General features: G+C 38.9%; 1 protein-coding gene across 2 annotated transcripts in view; it reads left to right on the forward strand.

Moving 5' to 3' along the window:
* LOC102815151 (autophagy protein 5-like) overlaps positions 1-22,862 on the forward strand; it is a 177,985-nt gene that overhangs the window by 150,250 nt on the left and 4,873 nt on the right. For both annotated transcript variants that reach the window (XM_006839960.1, XM_006839961.1), the window contains one exon: positions 6,035-6,152. In XM_006839960.1, the coding sequence (XP_006840023.1) occupies positions 6,035-6,152 (118 nt within the window). The remainder of the gene's footprint in view (positions 1-6,034; positions 6,153-22,862) is intronic.

The raw sequence follows: 22,862 nt of genomic DNA on the forward strand, positions 1-22,862 counted from the left end.
AACTTTGCCTTTTTGGAATTTACAGTCTCGGCTTTTAGGGAAGGTTTTTACATTTATCTGTGGGTATCCAGGGCTCATGTATCAAATTACTAACCAGCATAACTGAATAATCAGAAAAGGGACATTTTGCTATGTCTGCTAGGTGGCTAAAGTCTGATCCTCAGAGCCTATGGTTTGGACGGTCAGCTCTCTTCAACACTTTAAAGAGGTCTTGTGCAGCAGATTTGCCCAGTGCAATAAATACATCATTTGATTTCTTGACTTCTACTTCCATGAATGTTGATGGTTGATCTAAGCAAAATGAAGTTTTGACAACTTCAGTTTTCTCCATTTATCATGATGTTGTATATTGGTCCAGTGGTGAAGATTTTTGTTTTCTTTACATTGAGGTGCAACCCATACCAACAAGGCTGTGGCATTTGATTTTCATCAAATTTTAAATCCTCTTCACTTTCAGCAAGCAAGGTTGTATCATCTGCACATTGCACATTGTTAATGAGTCTTCCTCTTATCCTGATGCCGCATTTTTCTTCAAATAATCCATCTCCTCAAATTATTTGTTCAGCATACAGATTGAATAAGTATGGTGAAAGAATACAGCCCTGGTGCACACCTACCCGAATTTTAAACCACTTAGTGTTCCCTTGTTCTGTTCGAACAACTGCTTCTTGGTCTATGTACAAACAACTTCCTCATGAGCACATTTAAATGTTCCGGAATACTCAATCTCCGCAGTACTGTCCATAGTTTGTCATGATCCACACAGTCAAAAGCCTTTGCATAGTCAATAAAGCACAGGTTAACATCTTTCTGGTATTCTCTGCTTTCAGCCAAAATCCATCTGACATTAGCAATGTTCTATCATGCGATCTCCAGCATCGTTTCTGTCACCAAGGCCATGTTTTCCAATTAATGATCCTTCCTCTTTGTTTCCAACCTTCGCATTTCAGTCACCAGTAATTATCAAGATGTCTTGATTGCATGGTTGGTCAGTTTCAGACAGAAGAAGTTTCTAAAATTCTTCAATTTCATCTTTGCTGGCTTTAGTGGTGCGTACATTTGAATAATACGTCTTCCTTGTAGGTATATGGATATTACCTTATCACAGACAGTGCTGTACTTCAAGATGGATCTTGATATGTTCTTTTTGATGATGAATGTAATGCTATTCCTCCTTAATTTCTTATTCCTGGCATAGTAAACCATGTGATTGTCAAATTCAAAATGGCCAGTATCTGTCCATCTCAGCTCACTAATGCCTAGGATATAGATGTTTATGTGTTCCATTTCATTTTTTTGTTGTTGTTGTTGTTTACAATATCCGGTTTTCCTAGACCTATACCTCGTACATTCCATGTTCCAATTACTCACGGATGTTTACAGCTGTTTCTCTTCATTTTGAGTTGTGCCCCGTCAGCAAATGAAGGTCTCAAAGGCTTTACTCCATTTGTGTCATCACGGTCAACTCTACTTTGAGGAGGCAGCTCTTTCCCTGTCATATTTTGAGTGTCTTCTAACCTGAGGGGCTCATCTCACGGTGCTATATCTGACAATATTCTGGCGCTCATCATCATATTTCAATATTTAGTATTCTGGTGTTGATAAGTGTCCCACTGTTATTCATAAGGCTTTCAGTGACTAAATATTTAGAAGGTGTCATCTTTCCTTCTTCCTAGCCCATCTTCATCTTGGAAGCTCACCTGAACCCTGTCCACCATGGGTGACCCTGCTGGTATTTAAAATACCTGTGGCATAGCTCCCAGCATCACAGCAACACGCAAGTCACCACAGTAGGACAAACTGACAGACAAGTGGTATGGGGTGTAAATCATTGGAGTTCTTAAATGATAGTACTGTCAGTTGGCCTCAGCTGCATTCTATGTTAGGATAAGACACCCACCCCCCATCTTATTTGTAAGCAAAGCTTTATTGTGAAAATATATGAAATAATGGTATTATTGGCAATAAATTATGACATTGTGCTAGTAACACAGAGAAAATGCTACAACAACTATTTTGAAGGTTTATAAACTTAAACAATTTTAAATAACCATATTCTCTTCACCTATATTTATCACTAATTACACTTTGTTTGTTTGTTTGTTTGAATAACTGGCTCATATACTTATACCCATATATACTTTTTAACCATTTCAAGGTAAGTTTCAGGCATTGTGGTACTTCATCTCTAAATACTTGAGCATGAATTTCTTAAAAATGAAAACATTGTCTTTGTAATTGTCACACTTAAGACACTTGACATTTCACAAAGATAACTACTGTTATGTACAGAACCCTGCAATAACAACAACAATAACGGGTGGATACGTAGACACACAAATTTGAACAGGTGTGGGAAGGTAAATGAGACTACAGCCGCAGATATATCTAGGTTGACAGAGGATATTTCTACATGTGTATTTTGTTTGTTGTTGTTAAGTGCCATCGAGTCAGTACCAACACATAGCAACCTGTAGTGAATTTCCAAAGAGCGGCTGGTAGTTTTGAATCCTCAACTGGCTAGTTAGCATCTAATGTTTATCCTACCGCGTCACACCAGGACTCCACACATACGTTTTATAGGATGTGAATGTTTTGAAGTATATAGAAGAATGTACGGGAGCAAGCGTATGAAAACTTCTTAGCCATAACAGACAGAGAGAGAATGAATGCTAGGCCTAGAACCTCAGGCTCTTAGGCTAGGGGAACATCAAGGTCTATTGACAGAACATAACCCACGAAGACAATATTCTGTATCCTATTTTGGTAAGAAGTAGGGACTTAAAAGTTTGTGAGCAGCCATCTAAAGTGCAAACTATTGGTCTCTTCCCATCTGAAGAAAATCAAAGATTCATGGAAACAGTTCAAAGGACTAATGGACCTACATGACCCTAATACCAGAAGAATTAGGTGGTGCCTGATTGTCACTACCAACTGCTCTGAAATAAATCATAAATGAATGTTCTGGATACAGCAGAAGGAAAATGTGGAACAAAACTTCAAAATCATTAAAAAAAAAAAAAAGATTAGGCTTTCTGATCTCAGAGACTGGTAAAACCCTTGATACTATGGCCCTTAGTCACCCTTCAAGCCTGGAAATGAACTTCACCCTTGTGGTTCAACTTTCAGCCACACAATTGATAGGCCTATAAAGTGAACAGTTACACCAGGAAGAGTGAACAATCAACCATACAATATCAAAAAGGCAGTGTTTGCCCAAGAATAAAGCTCAGACTCCAGCAAGTAGTATAGGGAAGAAGGACTAACAGAAAACACAGGGAAGAAGTGTGAAGAGTGATGTTGCATTCTGGGGAATTGCAGGTAATGCCACAAAACAAAATGTATGTCACTTGTTGAATGGAAAACCAATTTACTCTATAACTTTCACCCAAATCATAATTGTTGTTAAGCGCCGTAGAGTTGGTTCTGACCCACAGCGATATTGTATAGTGTTTCCAAGGAGTGACTGGTGAGCTTGAACCACCAACCTTGCAGTTCAAAGTGACTTTGCAGTCCATTGTATTAACCTACAGTGCCATACCAGGCCTCCCTAAGTCACAGTAAAAAAGTAAAAAAAAAAAAAATTAAAATAAATTGACATTAAATCAGTAATATTCTGTATTCTATATTCAGATTTCACTTATCCCCAAAATATCTCTGATAGCTAGGTTTTTTCCTTTTATTGTCTAATCCAATATTATCCAGTCACAGTTTTGCTTCTTTTGTCATTTACTTGTTATGTCTCTCTTTGGATGTTTGATTGTGGTTTAGGTGAAAGGTTACAATGCAGATTACAGCCCTTTATACATAGGTTGTTTCCCCACTTCTATCCAGGGTTTCCCATTCCCATTCACCCAGCTTTCCTGCCCCTTCCTGCTTCTCTGTTTTACTTTGGGGCAAATGCTGGCTTTTGGCCTCATACAGTTAAATGTAAAGGAGCCCTGGTAGCATAGTGACTGGAAGGTCAGCAGCTCAAATCCACCAGACACTCCGTGGGACCCAGATGAGTTTTTTTGCGTCTATAAAGATTTGAAGCTTTGGAAAGCCTGTACAGGTAGGTCCGATATGAGTTGGAATGGACTTGATGGCACACCACCACCACCATAGTTGAGTTTTCTGAAGAATACTTTCCTCACAGGTATTAGTGTTTATGTTATGGGCCTACCTATTATTTGGCTGTAAGAGGGTCTCCAGGGGTAGATTCAGTTCAGTGAAGGGTGTCTAAGGGCCATAGTACCAGTAGTGTGACAAGTCTCTATCGTACCAGTCAGTAACTCCGTCCCGTGGGGAGTTTAGTTCTGAGTAGGAAGTTTTCTTGACTGCACTCTGTGTGTTCTTTTATATATATGGATATAATTGTAGCACATTCAAATATGTAGAGAGTAGGAGTAGCAATATTCATTTTGGATAAAACAGATGGTAAACATGTGTCAACTTTGGTGGAGGGAAAGACAATGTGCAAACTGGGAGGAGTCAGCACAAGATGACCAAGGCAAAGACAATGAGAGGTTCATAACCACCATATGCAGAAGTACAATCACATGAGTGATTGTATGTATGAGGTAGGTTTGGAACTGGCTATTTCTACATACATAAACTCTGGTAGCATAGTGGTTATGAATTGGGCTGCTATCCTCAAGGTCAGCAGTTTGAAACTACCAGCTGCTCCGCGGGAGAAAGATGAGGATTTCTGCTCTCGTAAAGATTTGTAGCCTCGGAAACCCTGTGCAGGGTCGCTAGAGTCTTGGTGTGACACTGTTGAATAACCACTGGACTGCTCAACACGGTTGGTGGTTCAAACCCACCAGCTGCTCTTTGGAAACTCTATACAGGGTCACTAAGAGTTGGAACTGATTGGAAAACAACAACTCTCATTTGGAAACTATTTGTTTGATTCCCCCCCCCCATCCTTTTGAATATTAGCTTTGTTTATGTCTTTGTGTCTAAAATGTATCTCTTGTAGGCAACATATTGATGCTTTTTTATCTCTCTCACACGCTGTCTTTTAACAGAGTACATTTAATCCATTTACATTCTGTATAATAATTGATAGATAGTGCTGTTTTATACTTTTTATGTGTGGTGGGAATTATGATTTCTTTGTTTCCCTTAATTTTCTGTGCTGAGTTCTTTTTGTATATGGATTTCCCTTTCTAGGATAATAACCACAAGGTCAGCAGTTCAAACCCACCAGCTGCTCGCTGGAAACCCTGTACAGGGTCACTTTGAGTTGGAACAGACTCGATGACACTTAACAGCAGCAGCATCAATTGTTATTGTATTTGTGTCTGCTGAGCCTTTTTGGGTTTTCTACGTACTGACGATGTATAAAATTTATTACTTTTCTTTGTGGTTACTTTAAAGTTTACATTAGTCCTCCTAAAACAGTCTTATGTGTTGAAATTGCCTTAAATTCTCCCCATGTAAAAATTCTATAACTGCATCTTTTATTTTCACTTTCTGTTTTAAAGTTTTCCTTTACAGATTAATTGCTCTGGCTGCCTATCCATGGGCCTTCACTCTATGTATCTTCTTGCTCACTGTTTTCAATCAGTTTGTTTTCCAGTTGGTGTTCTATCTTAATTCTTTATCCGTTCATTTGATGCTCAGAGTTCCAAGATTTTCGTCAGCATGTTTCACGTGGTTTTTCAGGTCTTTGCAATAGAGGGATGATAGTATGGTATGTCTCACTAAGCTGCCTTTTTAATCTCGCCTCTTTTCCAGTTTCTTCGACTCATTTTTGTTTTGTTTTTTAATGCCGGAGAGTTTATTTTTTTGACAAGCCCAGGTCAGTTGTTTATAGAATGTCCCACATTCTGAAATTTTCTTATTGTTTCTAAATTATTAGATATGCATGATTTATCACATTAAACATTTTGGGCAATAATAACACATCTGTGTGTTTTTGTATACTTCTGACTATCCCTTATCAGGAAACACCTAATATCAATTTACGGTTTTTAATGTATTAATTTATAAGAAGCAGTAATGCAGATTGAATTGCTTGAATTTTTTTTTTTCATTTTTCATGTAGACAACAACGGAGCGACCTTTCATTCAGAAGCTGTTTCGTCCTGTGACTACAGATGGACAGTTACACACACTAGGAGATCTCCTCAAAGAAGTTTGTCCTTCAGCAGTTGCTCCTGAAGGTAATCAACAACATCAAAACATTTCTTTCATCTTTGTTTTAAAGCCTTTGTTACTGAGCAGTTTACATTTATGAATAACGTTCTAGTACTGGGTTATTTTAGGAAGATTTTTTTATTACCTTGTAGGGAAAAATCTTTTGAAACAGAAGCATTTAAAAGTTTATATTTTATAAAAAAAGCATTCACAAAATCTAGAATTGAATCTCTTTGAACAGTGACCCATAAATACATTCTTCTGTTCTATAACTTCTCATTTTCTTTGAAGCATAGACTTTTTAATTTTGATGAAGTTCAGTTTTATCAAATTATTTTGTTGTTGTTGGAGTGTGCTCTGTTAAATAATTAAAAAAATTAATTTCTCAAAATAGAGAGTACACTTATATAGTTTTAAAATAAAGGAATTGTATGAGAAGTTTCTCTCTCAACTCCTGTCTTCTAAAACCTAAGCCAGCTCCCCATTCTAGAAGCTACCAGTGTTAGCAGTTTTCTTCCATATACTTCAGCAATGGGAACTCAGGCTAGAGACATTTTGACTGGGAAATTCACAGTCATTTTAATGAGTAAATGTAATGCTTATTTTGTCTGTGCTGTAAGGAAGAGTTGTTTTTTTATCCTATCTAATGTCTATTGTGCTACAATTTTGAGGATTGGGGGATATAAACTAACTGTTCTATTTAAAGTATCATCAAGAGATGAATAATTTTATTCCTGTCAGAAATGAGATTCATCAGCTTCATTTATACCTACCAACTATAAGCACTGACTTTTAGTTATTAATTTCTCTGTAATGTATTTTTCTCTTTTTGAGTCATCATTGTTAAGTGCAGTCGAATCGATTCTGACTCATAGTAACTCTGTATAGGGTTTTCAAGGAATGACTGGTGGGTTTGAACCACTGACCTTATGGTTAGCAGTGCTTATCCTACAGCACCACGCCAGAACTCCTCTGTTTTAGTACTTTGTGGTATTTTAAAGAACATTGAAAAAAAAAAAATAGTGTTATCAGTTTGTTGTTAGCTGCTGTTGTATCATGTCATGGTGACCTCAACACACAGTTGGATGAACTGTGCTGATCTGTTGTAGATTGGACTGTTGTTATCCATAAGGGTTTTCGTTGGCTGAATTTCCAAAGTAGATTGATTGCCAACTCTGTCTTTCTAGTGCATCTTAGTCTGGAAGCTCCACTGAAACGTGCTCAGTTTCACAGCAGCATGCAAGCCACTGCTGACACTTAGTTGGGTGTTAATTTTTTATTTGATTTCTTTAAAGAGTCAAATAACTGGTGGTGGGTATGTGCTGTGGAGTCGGTTCCAACTCATAGCAACTCTGTGTAGAGTTTCTGAGGCTGTAAATCTTTACGGGAGCAGAAACCTCATCTTTCTCCCGCGGAACCATTGGTGGTTTCGAACTGCTGACCCTGAGGTTTACAGCCTGACTCGTAACCACTACGCTGCCAGAGCTCCTTGTCAAATTACTGTGGTTGGTTGGTTGTTATGTGCTGTGGAGTCACTTCTGACTCATAGCAACCCTGTACAGGGTTTCCGAGACTGTAAATCTTTTGGGGAGCAGAAAGCCTCATCTTTCTCCAGCGGAACAGAAGGTAGTTTCGAACTGCTAACCTTAAGGTTCACAGCCTGATTCGTAACCACTACGCTACCAGAGCTCCTTGTCAAATAACTGTAGAGCCTTAGAATTCATTTAGTTTGGTCTCTTTAGTTTTTTAGATGGTTTGTAATAGGTTTCTCGTCTGCCTCATTGAGAACTAGGTATAAAATTCAGGTCTGCACCTTCTGGTTCATTGATTTTTCCATGTCACCATGCTACTAGCTGTTTTTGCTACGGTTTTTTTTTTTTTTTTTCACTTTTTAGTTTAGTTTAAGATACCATTCTAAATTGCTTGCTTTCTCTAACTGTTCTATGGTTATATGCTTTCTTCTGCTTTATCTGGTGTTTCCTGGTTGGTGTGTTAAGTACTGCCAAATCGGTTTTGACTCATAGCGAACCCCGTATAGGATTAGAATGCTTTCAGATAATACTGGCCACTGAATTTATTCAGACAGTAACTGTGACCATCCGGTGTGGAAATGGAATGCAGTCACACACTTTGAACTTATGTCCTTGGTCTAAATGTGCCTTCTCTCTTTTGCATTTTCACTGGCATGTCACAACAGTATATTACAAGGTTAATTTGGATCCTACACAAGAATGACTTTCTATTGTGTAAGAGAATGGGTATTCTCCTAAAACTGTAACCCTGACCTTTCTGAACACCCCTTCCTAGAGAGACCACAGTGTGTCTTCCTTTTATCTTTTTTGTCCCTTTATCATTAATCTTGGCGATAAAGAATCACCTAATACTTAGTCTACTAACATTTATCTTGTCTAAAAATCAAATGTTAAATTGATTATTTTCATTGTTCTCCAGTAGTAAAGGTGATGAGATTACTGGACCTATGATTTCCCCTCCTTAATTATTGTTGTTTATCTTAAGACGTTAATTAACCTGATTTTTAATAATTCGTTTTTAACACTCAAAACCAATATTCCCTTTGTACAGTAATAGTGCATGCAGGCAGTAGAAAGCAAGTTATCTCTTCATTAAAACAAGTCCTGTGGGATCTCAGTCTGGCCATATATAAACAGTACAATTGTAGTCTATATTTTAAGTAAGTGTAACTATTAATTTTGAACTATTCTATAGCTCACACTTGACAAATATTAATGAGCCATATTCTACCCATTAGAACTCTACTGGGTCATTGTATGACAGTAGATCAAAAACTTTTGAATTTGTGTTTCCAATGTGTATTTCAGGATTCTTCTCCCCCCTTTTGAGAATAAGGTTAATTTCTAATTTTTATCACATATTTTTATCTTATCAGGAATACGTTAATTTGTAAACATGGTTTATTATAACCACTTAATACAATTTTTATAATTACAGCTAATTAAATAGGATATATCATACATTAAAATTTTGGTTTGCATCATTACTAAAACGTTAATAAAAGTGCTAAGCAGAAGTCTGTGGAACAGTTACCATGCACGTATTTTTTAAACCTTGTTAAAAGTTAAGAATCAAGACGGGAAGTAGTCTAGTGGAGCAGAAATATATAAAATAAAAGATTTGTGCATGGAGAGAGATGCATGGTATATATTAACTGTGATATTATATATTCATTAAGACCTATACTGCTAAGTAGTATAGATCCGGAAGAAGTTAATGTAAGTATTCTTAAATGGGTTTGTATTTCTCTGATAAACAGCACTCTCCTTCTGTTTGTGATCATAGGATGAAAGCTCTGTAAGCTTGTATATGTACATTTTTACTGCTACATCGTGTAGTGTGCTCTTAAGATTGAGATCTCATTCCCCAGGAAGCATTTCTGTCTAAGATTAATTGCCCTTTTAAAATCAGCGTTTGATGTATTCCTTTGGCTATATCCTGACTTGGTTTAACCCTCTTTGACCTGACCTCACTGACTATTACTGCTGTGACTGAGTCAAAATCCTTCAACATGATGTATGCACTTCAGATTTTAGCCTGTGGTTTTTCATGTCAATGGATTCAATTAGTTGACATTTTACTAATGAACATATCAGGTTAAAGACTTTGTCAGCCAGAATAAAATTGTTCAGACTTGTGGCAATCAAAAATCTCTTCATCTCATTCTTTAAAACTTTTTCTGAATTATTAAATATTTTTCAGAAGTCTTAACCTTCAGCATCACATGTAGCAAATCATATCGTTTTCTCCTGAATTATAAAATATACATGTGAAGCCGTACAGCTAACAGCATGGATTGCAACCATTGATCTTAAATTTATTTCATATTCACAAGTATAAACAAAAATATGTTGTTAGGTGCCATCAAGTCAGGTCTGACTCATAGTGACCCTCTGTAGCGTTTCTGTGAGCAGCTGTGGTGAGTTTGAACCACTGACCTTGTGGTTCAAATAGATCTTAAGGCCCACTGCTTATCCTACAGCACCACACCAGGACTCATAAACAAACATATATATGTATATATATGTATGTATGTTGAATTAAACAAATTTTCTGATTAAAGGCACTGTGAATGTTCACTGAAGATATACTGTCCTCTTTCAAATTAAAATAATTTCCATGTATTTAGTATACTTACTACTAATAATTGGAAAACTCAGACATCTAACTAGGTTCTCAGGTAATCTGTTTTTAAAGACATTTAGATCATGTTCTTTGTTGAAAATTGGCTAAAGGATGAGGCTGAGGAGATATTACACCAGCTATTGGTAGTTGTTGTTAGGTGTCATCAAGTCAGTACTGACTCATAGCGACCCTGTGCACACAGACGAAACACTGCCAGGTCCTGGGCCAACCTCAGCTATTGGTAGTAGAAATGTCTAAAACACAGACCCCTCACAAACAATGATAAATTGTTCTCAAACAGAGATACACTTAAAAATATGAAGCATAGAATGATATATTTTTAAAGTATAGTATAAAATGATATATTTAAAAATAATAACATAAACATTTTGGAAAGGTTTTATTATTCCTTCCAAAGTTTTCATTTCTTCTTTTCTGAATGTTTTCTTCTTTTTAAAAATAAAGAACTTTCCCTTACGTCTATTAAATAACAGAGTCCTGGTGTAGTGCTGTGGGATAAAGCACTAGACTGCAAAGTCGGTTAGAACCACAGGGTCAAGTGGTTCAGACTCATCAGCCACTCCTTGGAACTCCTGTACAGGGTTACTATCAGTCGGAACTGACTCAATGGCACTTAACAGCAACAACATTAAATACCGTAAGAATAGTACAATAGGGCTCATTTGACTTCAAGATGATGTCCCTGGATATATATAAATTTTTGTTTGGTAATGGTATTTGTAAAAGTCTTTGTGCCATACTGCATAAAAAATGTTGCTGTTAAGTGCCATTGAGTCGGTTCTGGCTCACAGCAGCCCTGTATAGAGTTTCCAAAGAGCAGCTGGTGAGTTTGAACCACCAACCTTGGTTGAGCTTGCAGTCCAGCACATCAACCCGCAGTACCACAATAGGGCTGAGTAATTCTTAGTCCTTTGCATACTAATCACATAATTGAATCCATGTATCTTTTTGCTATGTCTTCTACTAAGAAAATTACCTAGTCCCCTAACATTTTTGGGGTGGGGTGGGGAATCTTTTTATTCTGAATTGGATGAAAGTTTACAGAGCAGATCCTCAGTGTCACATTCAATAAATCATACACGTTGTTTCCATCTAAATGATGATAATCCCCTCTATGTAACAACAGTGATCCTACTTCCTCCCTGTGGTCCTTAATTACATTCCACCCTCCTTCCCATTGCTCTCAACTTTGTCCTTAGGTAAAGGTTGCTCTTTTGATCTTGAATAGTGAATCATTCCATGGTGAGCATACCTTACTCTGGTGGTGGTGTCCCCCTTATATACCTGTCAGTTAAAATCCCCAGCGCCTCAGAAACCCTATACCTAGTTGCTGTTAGTCGGAACCAATTTGACAGCACTTAACAACTTGGCTAAAAATAAGTTCCATTCCAAACCTTAAGTGTGACCCAAGGACCTTAGGTTCCTCCAGCCTCTTTCTGACTCTCTCTCTCTTTAAAAATAATACTGAGTTTTGTTCCACATTTTCTCTCACACTCTCCGAGACCTTCTAATGGGATCCCTTTCAGAGCAATTAGCGATATTAGCTGGGCACCATCTAGTTCTTCTAGTGTCAAGAGTTTTGGTGACTGGTGTTCATATATTCCACTGGTTCATTGGACTGGTTTTCATCACTGTTCTTTCTTCTATAAATCAAGAGACCAGTAGTTGCACCTTAGATAAATCCCAGTCACTGCTCATCAAAGTAAATTATGCCAAACTGTAGTCCTGAGACCCCAGGCAAAGCAACTTGTTGGCTTAAGATGTTTGACAATATCTAAGTTTTCATCATTTCTATATACCTTCTGTATGTTGTTGTTAAGTGTCGTCAAGTCAAAAGTAGTGTATTCAAATCTCCTCCTGTTATTTGGTAGCATAGTTGGTTACAAATCAGGCTGCTAATCTCCAGGTCAGCAGTTCAAAACTGCCAGTGGTTCTGTGGGAAAAAGATGAGACTTTCTGCTCCCATGAAGATATACAGCCTTGGAAACCCCATACAGGGTCACTGTGAGTCGGAAATAACTCTATGGCACACCACCACTGCTACTATATTATAGAGTTGTCTGTTTCTTTCTTTAACTCTAGTTTGATTTATCTGTTCTGAGCCTCTTTCATTGGGAGCATAGATACTTATTATGGTTATGTTCTCTTGTTCAGTTAGCCCTTTAATCATGAGATAATGTCCTTTGTCTCTTAATGCTGATTTTTACCTTAAAGTCTATTTTGTCAGAAATTAACATTGCCACTCCTGCTTGTTTTTGATTGCCATTAGCTTGATTTATATTTTCCCTATTCTTTGATTTTTAGTCTGTTTTTGGCTTTGTGTATAAGGTGTGTGCATAGTAGATGATCCTGTTTCTTATCCTTTCTACTACTCTTTCTCGTAACTGGTACTTTTAATCCATTGACATCCAGTGTAATTATCGATAGGTGTGAATTGATTGTGGTACTGCAGAATAATGGACTGAACCTCAAGGTCTGTTTGAACCACAAGGTCAGTAGTTCAAACCCACCAGCTGCTTCTTGGAAACCTTACACAGGGTAACTATGAGTCAGAACCAAACTGATAGCATTTAACAACAACAACATGAATTGATTCCTGATTTGTGTGTGTGTGTGTGTGATACTGCTGGTTTCTTTGTTCCACATAATTTTCTGTGTGTTTTCTTTGTAAATTCCTTCGGTGCTATTGTTTTAATGTTTACTAAATCTTTATGGTTTTCCTTTTTCTTGATTTAATGTGAAGGTATATTAATTTTCTTTGAGGTTACTCTGTAATTTATTAATTTCTTCCCTAGTTTAAACCAGTCTATTTTATCTTGAAATCTATTTGGCTTCATCACCATTTGGAAATTGTGTAACTACACTTTCCCTTTTTTTGCTTTGTAGTTGTTGTCATTATAAATTGATACCTCTATTCCATCCCCTCTATACCCAGGGTTGATATGGATGGGCAACTTAGGCATTGGTTACCTAAAATGGGGGCGGTTTAGTTTCAGAGGTAGTTTATGGAGGAAGGTAGAATGGCCACTGCGTGGTTTTCATCCTGTCTACAAGGGTCTGGTGAAAGGAGATGGGGATAAGATTCTTATAATCAATAGTAATTGTTATCATGACTAATTGCGATCTTCGCAGCTGTAAAGGTAGAAGTTTTGCAGCAAAAAGGGGAGAGTGGTTGATCTTAAAGTCCAGGATCAGAGGACCCTTGGACCATCAAGGGAGAAGAGCCAGAGTGGAGTGTGGGACCCTATCCAGAGAAGCGGCAACACCCAGAGATGGAAGCAGAGATGATGTGGACAGATGGAGCAGCTGAGGACTCTAGACTCATGTAGGAAGAAGAGGGACTGTGTGCTGTTGGGGGTGGTTGGGAGGGCAGGCTTGCAGGATGTGCCCTTTGGTTGTTTGAATGATTGTATATTCCTGATTGTTATGGTGTACATCAAAAGAAAGAGGGACTAGATGCAAATACTGCTGAATGATGATGCATGGAAGGGATTGCAATCATAGCAATGAAATGAAATACTGATTATTGTAAAAATGATGTTCTCCCATGTTAACAATCTGTCACTCAATTCACAGTAAAAACCTTAAAAAAAAAAAGGATATCTCTGATTCCCTATTTTCAGTCTTACAGGTTTGTTTTCCTTTAGATACTTTATATGTACTGAATTCTGGTTGTTATCTGCTATTGTTGGTTCTCAGCCAGAGGACTCCCTTTAGTATTTTTATAAAGGTCTGGTTATTTCTGTTTATCTGGAAATGTTCTAATTCATCATAACATTTGAGGGACAGTTTTGGTGGGTATGATTCTTGGTTGACTTTTTTTTTTTTCCTTTCAGAGTTTTGTATATGTTTTCCTATTACCTTCTTGCCTGTATGGTTTCTGCTGAGAAATCCGAGCTTCTGTTGCTTCTCTTTTGTAGGTAACTTTGTTTTTCCTGAACTTCTCTCAGGATTCTTTGATTTTGGGGAGTTTGATTTTATGATATGTCTTGGTGATTTTCTTTTGTGACCTATCCTGTTTATTGTTTATTTAACTTCTTGAATGCTTATCTTCTTGTGTTTCATGATGTTAGGCAAGTTTTCTTTGAGCGACTCTTCAGTTATTTTCTCCTTGCTTTTTATTATCTCTTCCTGATCTGGAATTCCGGTCACCCATAAATTATTCCTCTTCATGGTGTCTGACCCACATGAATCTTAGGCATTGAAAGATTTATCTTCAAGCTCACTAATTCGGGCTTCTATTGATTGAAATCTACTCCTTTGCCCTTTCATTGTATCACCCATTCTGAAAGTTTAGTATTAATATTCTGGTTTTCTATTTGCATATTTTATATTGTCTTTTATCCTGTATTTTGTTTGCTTATTCCTATAGTGTTTTTTAAATTCTTCCTTGTTTTCCTCAACCTTTCTGTTAGTCGTGTGGAGGTACCTAAGTATAATTCTCTTCTAATTCTTTTTCAGGTAGTTCCAATATACGTTTTCCTTATATACATTTTCTATTTCTACCTTTTGGTCACCGGTTTGAGCCACTCTGTCTTGTTTATTTTGTAAGCAGAAATTGTCTTTTGCTTCCAAAACATTATGGTATTGTATTTGTATTTATTTAACTGATAATTCTGTGTTGGTGTGTTCTTAGGCACTCATTAGCTGCCTCCTTGTGAATGTGATTAGAGGATGGAAGTGTGTGTTCTCTGTTTGCCATTCTTGCAGCTAAGTTTCGGAAGAGTTTGGCTGATTTTGGTTTTTGTCGTCTGTTGGGTATACAGCAGCTGGCATTGGCTCTTCCCTAGTAGATGGAGTTATAGAGGGTATGGTTGTGGCTGGACTGTAAAGGCATAGGCACAGTTACAGTCCCTTGTCAGGTGAGGCAAGAAGAGAAAACACACACATAAGAGAGAAAGAAAACCAAAGTAAGAGAGAAAATAGAAAGAAAAAAACCTAAATACAGTTAGGGAGAAGAATGAGTAAAAGGAAAAGTAATGAGAGAGTGGGGGCAGAGGGAAGAAAGAGCAGTAGCAGGAAGGTAGAGAACAGAATCAGAAGAAATGAAAGCAGAGATAGGAAGGATAAAAAGCAAGGATAGGATGAAGAGAGGGTGAAAGACAAAAAAGAATAAACAAACAAAAACAATGAAAGGGGGAGAAACCAGGACAGATGCCCAACCCAGAGTTGAGAAAGTTTCTGGGGTCTCCTGCCAGCCAGGGAGCTCACGTGCTGATTGAGTAAGGGATGAGATGGTGACACTGCCAACTTTAGATGAAGTTCCTGTAAGCCTCGGTATTGTCTGTTCTGGGCACCCAATCTAGAAATAGTTCATGCAGATCTCAAAGTTGTTGAGGGTAAGAGGGGAGTCAGGGTATTTCTATCCCAGGGCAGCCAACCACAAGAGTTCCCACTAGTCCAGGGCTAGCCACAACCAGCTCTGCAGGTGTGGAGCAGGCCACACCTGGCTCCAGGCAGTGAAGTTGGTGCTGCTGGCTCTCAGCTCGCTTTGCTGTGGCTCACAGCTACGTAGCTCACCACCTTGCAGCTTGACCACTAGGAGAATGGGAGCTTCCCTGGGTGTATACATTGGTGGGAGCCAGTCATACCTCAAAGTTTAAAATGCACACTGCTCTGGTCAGCCTGCATAGGTCTGTCTGTCTGTCTTGTTTCCCTTTGTTTTTGCTACATCTGTTCAGCTTTCTCTCCCAGTAGGCATTCCTATATCTCTGCATCTGAAGCGCTGTGATTTTTTTGTTCTTCTTCTTCTTCTTGTTTCTTCCTGTTCTAGAATTCCAGTCACATGTTATTATTTATTTTGATGGTGTCCCACATCCCACGTAATTCTTAGGTTTCCTTTGGTTTTGTGTATTTTGGTTTTTTTCTACATTGTTCCTTTAACTGATTACTAGTGAGAGATTTGTCTCCAGTCTCATTAATTTGGTCTTCCATTCTACTCCTTTTCCCTTTTTAAAGGTTTATCTCTGTTTACCATGATTTCATCTGCAGCTTTCTCTATCTTTCAAACCATTGAAATTATCTAAGTAACATTCTTTTGAATTCTTTATCAGGTAGTTCCAGTGTCTTTTCTTCCTAAGAATGGTTTTCTGGCTCTGTATTTTGGTCACTTGTTTGAGCCACTGTGTCTTGTTTGTTTGTGTTAACTGAAATGTTCCATTTATGGGGCATTGTGGTTGTGTTGTACTTGTAATTAATTGATGACTGAATACTGGTGTGTTTTTAGGTACTTGCTCCCCGTCTCCTGGTGGATGGGATAAAGAATGAGAGTGTGCACAGTTTTCTGTTAATGTAGTGCAGTTGAGGATGGGTTTGGCTGGTGCTTCCACAGCTTATCATTGATTAGATGATGTAAGAACAGGTGGTGGCCCTCATCAAGTGAGTGGAGTTACAGTAGGTATGGGTATGACTGGGCTGTGTGAGTATGATTACTGTCACCCACCAGGTGGGATAAGAGAAACAAAGCATGTGGGGGAAAAACAGCAAATAAAAACCAAAAAAACCAAAACAATAACTACAAATAAGTGAACAAACAACAAGGGGGGAAAATTATGGGTTGAGCTGCTAACCTGAAGGTCAACAGTTTGAATCTACCAGCCCCTCACTCTGTGGGAGAATGATGACGCTTTCTGCTTCTGTAAAGATTCATAGCCTCGGAAACGCTATGCACGGTCACTATGTGTTGGAACCAACTCCACGGCACATCAGCACCACCAGTAACTAAAAAGGAAACTAAAAAAGAGAAGAGGAAGAAAGAAAAACACAGTAACTCAAACTAGAGAGGGAGAGATGGGGAGAAAAAAACAGGGAAAGAGAATATTTAAAAAAAAAAAAAAAAGACTAATGTAAGAGAGGAAAAAGAAGAGACAGTGAAGAAGAGAAGAAAGAAAAAAAAAAAGGAACTCAGGAAAAAATAATGGAATGGAAAGAAAAGGAAAAAGAAAGAAATTAAGGGCAGGACCCTGAATGGAGAACACTGGAACAGTGTGGGGTCAGTCAGGGCACCCAGTATGGGTTTACACTCTCTGCTAGCCAAGGAGATTACGGGAGTGTTGGTTGTTGTTGTTGTTGTTGTTAAGGCCCATCAAGTCAACTCTGACCCATAACGACCCTATATAGAGTTTCCAAGGAGCAGCTGGTGAACAACCGACCTTGCAGTTCAAACAACTTTGCAATCTGATGCATTAACCCACAGTGCCACACCAGAAGAGTTGGTAAAATTCCTAGTCCTAGAGAGAATTCTATTGCCCTAGAAGGTGTCTGGGGCCAGGGCTCTTATCTGGACCTAGTTTGTGCCAGCTCAGAGGATGGTGTGTACTTATTCTCAAAATGAACTCTTTTCAGGCCTGGAGGGCAGCTGGTCCTGGAAGGAGTTCCTTCCTGCCCAGGAGTGGCTGGGAGCAGACTTCTCATCTAGCTCTGTGCATTATGTGTGTGATGGGCGCAGTTCAGGCACTTCTATAAGGTGGTATGCACCTTGTGCTCTATCCAGGAGAGCATGCCGCAGCCTCAGATAAAACAGGAGTTGTGCAGGGGTGGGGGTGTCACCAGGTGCTGGGTGGGTGATGGTGGGGCCTGGCCACACTTCTGGTCACCAGGAGGATGTGGAGACCATCAGGATAGCATATTTTCTGGTCACCAGTCACTGGCTGCTGTCCTGATCTAATGCTGCTTGCAAAAGTTCAAAATAGCTGCTGTCTGTCAGGCCAGCTGACAAGTCACCCATTCCATATGTCTCTTCTCTCACTCCTTTTGTGCAGAGTTCTCTCTTAGTGGTATTCAGTCCACTGCTCTGTCCTTACCTGTGAGGCTTAGGCTTCCAGGACAATCTGTATCTATTTCATTTGGTCTCTCATACCTTTTTTATAGAGGGTCTGGTAGCATGTCTGCATCAAACTGTAGTCCAGAGTTATGTCCAAAATGACCATGGTCATGAGTCAGCAAGCAGAACTTAAGACTGGCACAAATGCACATTAACCCACAAATGCACTTGTATTCTGTATTGGGTTTCTGCATAAAATTTGGTTTGAAGGAAATTCTACATTTATATGATAAGATGTTTTTGAAGAAACTGTTTAAAGAGGAGAACAAACAAGATGGCGGGTCGGGTAGATATGCAGTGAGGAGCTCCATCAGCAACAACACAGAATACCAGATCAAGCAGGCTCAGAGCATGGTCCCAGAACTCCGAACCACATATAAAGGAATATTTAGAAGCTTGCAAGGCTTACAGCTAGGGGAATTTGTAGCAGAAGCAAGAAATCCATTGCTTTCGAACTCAAGACGCTCAGCTGCTCCCAGAGACGCCATCTTCGGCGAGACCAAGTTGGGGAAGGATCAGAGCAGCCACGGACGCTTGACAGAACCATGGAGATAAAGGTGTGGACATTCTTTTTTTTTTTTTTTTCTGTATCTATTCATTGGTCTTTCGCTATCTGTGCACCTCCTTTCTGATGACTAGAGGGGGTGCCTGAGCGAGTGGACACCACACCCCCACGCCCAGAGGGTTCTACTACACATGCACACAAATCTCCTCAAAATTTAAAGTGAAAGTTTCCACTTAAAACCAAATGGCAGTGCAAAATGGCAACAGCTGGCCCTGAATTGCTTATCATTAGGAAAAAGCCCTGAATGGGGATTGTGAAGTGAGACAGGCAGACTAAAAAGGAAATAGGCCGAAAATTAAATCTTGAGTTACGTCACAATGACCAACAGTGGCATCTTGAAATAGGAAGAAGAGTGAAAAGGGAAGCCCATATCCTGATCACATCTACCTGGAGGCAATCAGAAAGCATAAAAAATACCAAAATACATACCCATCTAAGTATTAAGGCCACAGATAACTCCTGAATATGCCCAAAAAACAGAAACAGATGACCATATCAGCACATGTCCAGAAATGAGATAAAATGACTGAGGCAAAAGAGCTAGAAGTAGATCTACACTCCATACTGGCACTCCATACTGGAAGATGGGCAGGCTTTGGAAATGTCTGAGAAGGAACTCAGAAAAATGGTTACAAAAGGTATCAAAACATTATACAATGGAGTTGAGAAAAATAAGAAGTCAGGAAAGTGCTACAGGAACAATCAAATAAGATAGATACGGCATTGGAAACAATTCAAAACCTACAGAAAGAGGTTCAAATGATTAATAATAGAATATCAGAAATGGGCAATACACTGAAAGGGTAAAGTAGTAGAACTGAAGAGATAGAAGCCAGAACTAGTGAGCTAGAAGATAAATCTCTCAACACTACTAAGACAGGAGAGCAAACACATAAAAAAGGATTAAAAAAAATCTGAAGAAGGCCTAAGATTCATCTTGAACAACATGAAGAGGAATAACTTAAGAATTATCTATTGGCATTCCAGAACAGGAAGAATCACACAAGTCCACAGACAAGATAGTTGAAGAGCTTCTGGAAGAAAATTTTCCTAACATTCTGGAAAGTGAAAAGATAAGCATTCAAGACACTCAACGAACCCCAGAAAGGATAAACCCTAAAAGACAATCACTAAGACATATAATAATCAAACTCTCCAAAATCAAAGATAAGGACGGAATCCTGTAAGCAGCTAGGATAAAAAGAAGTGTTACATAAAAAGGCAAGCAAATCAGATTAAGTCAGGTCTCTCAACAGAAACCATGCAGGCAAGAAGGCAATGAGAAGACATATATAAAACCCTGAAAGAAAAAAAAAACTGCCAACCAAGAATCCTCTACCCAGCAAAGCTGTCAGTCAAATACGATGATGTAATAAAATATTCCTGGGTATAAACAGAAGCTGACGGGATTTTGCCAAAGCCAACCCTGCTATGAAAAACATCCTAAAGGAAGTTCTGTGGACTGAGAACGAACAAGAACAGACAACAAATACAGAATGACGTATGTGGCAGCGTCACCCTGAACTCAGTCGACAAATGGAAGAGTCAAGAACAGAATAAAATTATAAGAAAGAGGATCTGGGAGGTCAGTCTATGATCAAAACAATTACAATGTGGAAGAAGGTAAACACAGAGGAACAGAGATCCAGGTGGTAGGAAGGTCAGGTAGGTTACAGGATAAGATAAACTGTCTTAAATTGAGGGAAGAGTTAATGGAATATAAGGTAACCACAACTGCGGTGTTGGGTGAGGGGTTTTAGTTCGTGTGTTGGGGAGGGCAATACAAGAAGGAGGAGGAGGTGGAAGAACAAGATAGATAGGAGAACACTCAGACAGGTTTGCGTGGTTTAAGTGGGACCAAGGTAAATAGTGATGAGTGTGCTCAACCTTGAAACAACAGGGCTCTGTGATACAGGGAGCTAGGCATAGCTTGAAGAGGCAAAATAATACTAAAATGATAGACTGTCATGAATATTGGTTTCCCTTGCCCTACTATTGTAAAATAGACACTTGAGTGGGATAGAAAGGAATGTTGGGAAACATGATTACAGAAAACTTGTAAGCCTGTCTTCAACCTATAACTGATTGGAATACCTAGGGTTCTTCTATACCTTGCCCAGTGGAATAGGCCTCTTGTGGATCCTTTTCAGAGTATAGGACGTTAGGTGGAATCCTGAGTCCCATCCAGAACTTTATGAGGTGGCACGTTCCCACTAGCAAGGACAAGCAGACCAGCCTGGAACAGCTAGAGTGACAAAAGATACATCGTCAAAGAAAGATCATCAGGAAAAACCCAAAACAAAAATGTCAGCATTACTGGCTACTACAAGACTAAGCAAGCTGTTCGCCAGGAAGCCATCAAGGCAAGCAATCAAGTTCCTTCAGGACAAACTCCCCTTTTAAGACTGAAACTCAAAGGAAACACACGAACAGGCATGTAAGCTTGCTGGCCACCACACTGGTCTACTTGTGAGTGGAAGGGGGAAAGGCAGCAATGAAGAAATGGGCTGAGTTCAACCACAGTCCATTGACTCCCGTTGACCTGGAGATGAGAGAGAGAAGAGGAAGGGCTAGTTGGTCCAAAGTGTGGTGAGACCTGGGGACACCTGAGTGCATGGACAAGGGCATAGCCACAGAGGGCTAGAGCTGAGAGTGAAGCATCCTGCTGATAAGAAGTTAGGGGAGAGGCACAAGAACACCCAAACTTGCAGATAGTACCCATTTGACCTAGCCTCGATGGCTTGATAATCAGAACTCGACTAGAGGAATAGTACAATCAAAAAAAGTTGTTGTGTTTTTTTTTTTTGATAGAAGGAAACAAGGGTAAATTACTACAATTTGATGAACCTGACCTATAATCATGGAGGTAGTAACTCTAAATACCAACAGAGAGGGAAGGAGTCTTCATATCAAGTATCAATACTATCCCCTCTGTACACAGGGTAGATAGGGACAGGCAGCTTAGACATTGGCTACCTAAAATGAGGGGGCAATAAAGGCACGAAGTGACTGATTTACAGGGTTTCAAGAGGGAGTTTAGTTTCAGAGTATGGGGGAAAAGAAATTGTCCCCACTGAATAGTTTTCATCTTGTCTAGATGGGTCTGGTGAAAAGAGATGGGGATAAGATTCATATGATTCAATAGTGAATAAGTTGACTAATTGCGACTGTCACAATTGTAAAGGTAGAAGTTTCATAACAAAAACAGGGGAGTTCTTAATCTTATAGTCCAGAAACAGAGCACCCTAGGACTATCAAGGGCGAAGAGCACAAGCAGAATGCGGGACGGTATCCAGAGAAGCAGCAGCGCTAGAGATGGAGGCAGTGATGGGGTCATGGAGAAGGGGGAGTGGCAGAGGACTCTAGATTCTTCGGAAGAGCGGGACTAATTGCTGGTGGCCAGGAGGCAGACTTGGAAGAATGTGCCCTTTGGAGGTGTAAATTATTATATATGCCTGAGTGTTTGTTTGTTGTTTTTTTAAAAAGCTAAAGTGGATAAAAATATTGTTAACAGATGGTACATGAAAGTGATTATAATTGTTGTAATGAAACAAGGTGTATGATTTGTTGAATGTAAAACTGATGATCTGCCCTGTAAACTTTCACTGAATCCACAATAAAAACTTAAAACAAAAAAACTAAAAATAGACTTTACCTCACATCATTCTGAATGTCTGAGGAGTGATTCAGCTTCTGTATTTTTGTTTATAATCTTATTTCCCATGGTTGACAACGTTTGCAGGCCATGGATTTTTCCAAGTAAAAAAATAAAAACCATTGCCCTCAAATCTATTATAATTCTGTCAGTGCTGAATTGGCCCTTTATATTTACATCTCATATCTTATTGTACAGTGTGGCACTATAGGATAAGCACTGGAATGCTAACTACAAAGCCAGCAGCTCAAACCCACCAGCTGCTCTTCGAAACCCTATATAGGGTCACTATGAGTTGGAACCAACTCAACAACACTTCACAACAACAATATATATACAGTGAACAGTGACCCTGTTTAGAGTTTCCAAGGAGCAGCTGTTGAATTTGAACCACCAACCTCGAGGTTCAAACTGCCCTTGCCGTTCAGTGCTTATCCTACAGAAATTAAAAGAGTAGAGAGATAAAAATTAAGTGTCATGTGTGACTCCTAGACTGGAAAAAAATATTAATGAAG

This window comes from Chrysochloris asiatica, unplaced genomic scaffold (genome assembly GCF_000296735.1).
Source record: "Chrysochloris asiatica unplaced genomic scaffold, ChrAsi1.0 scaffold00027, whole genome shotgun sequence".
Taxonomy (NCBI): domain Eukaryota; kingdom Metazoa; phylum Chordata; class Mammalia; order Afrosoricida; family Chrysochloridae; genus Chrysochloris; species Chrysochloris asiatica.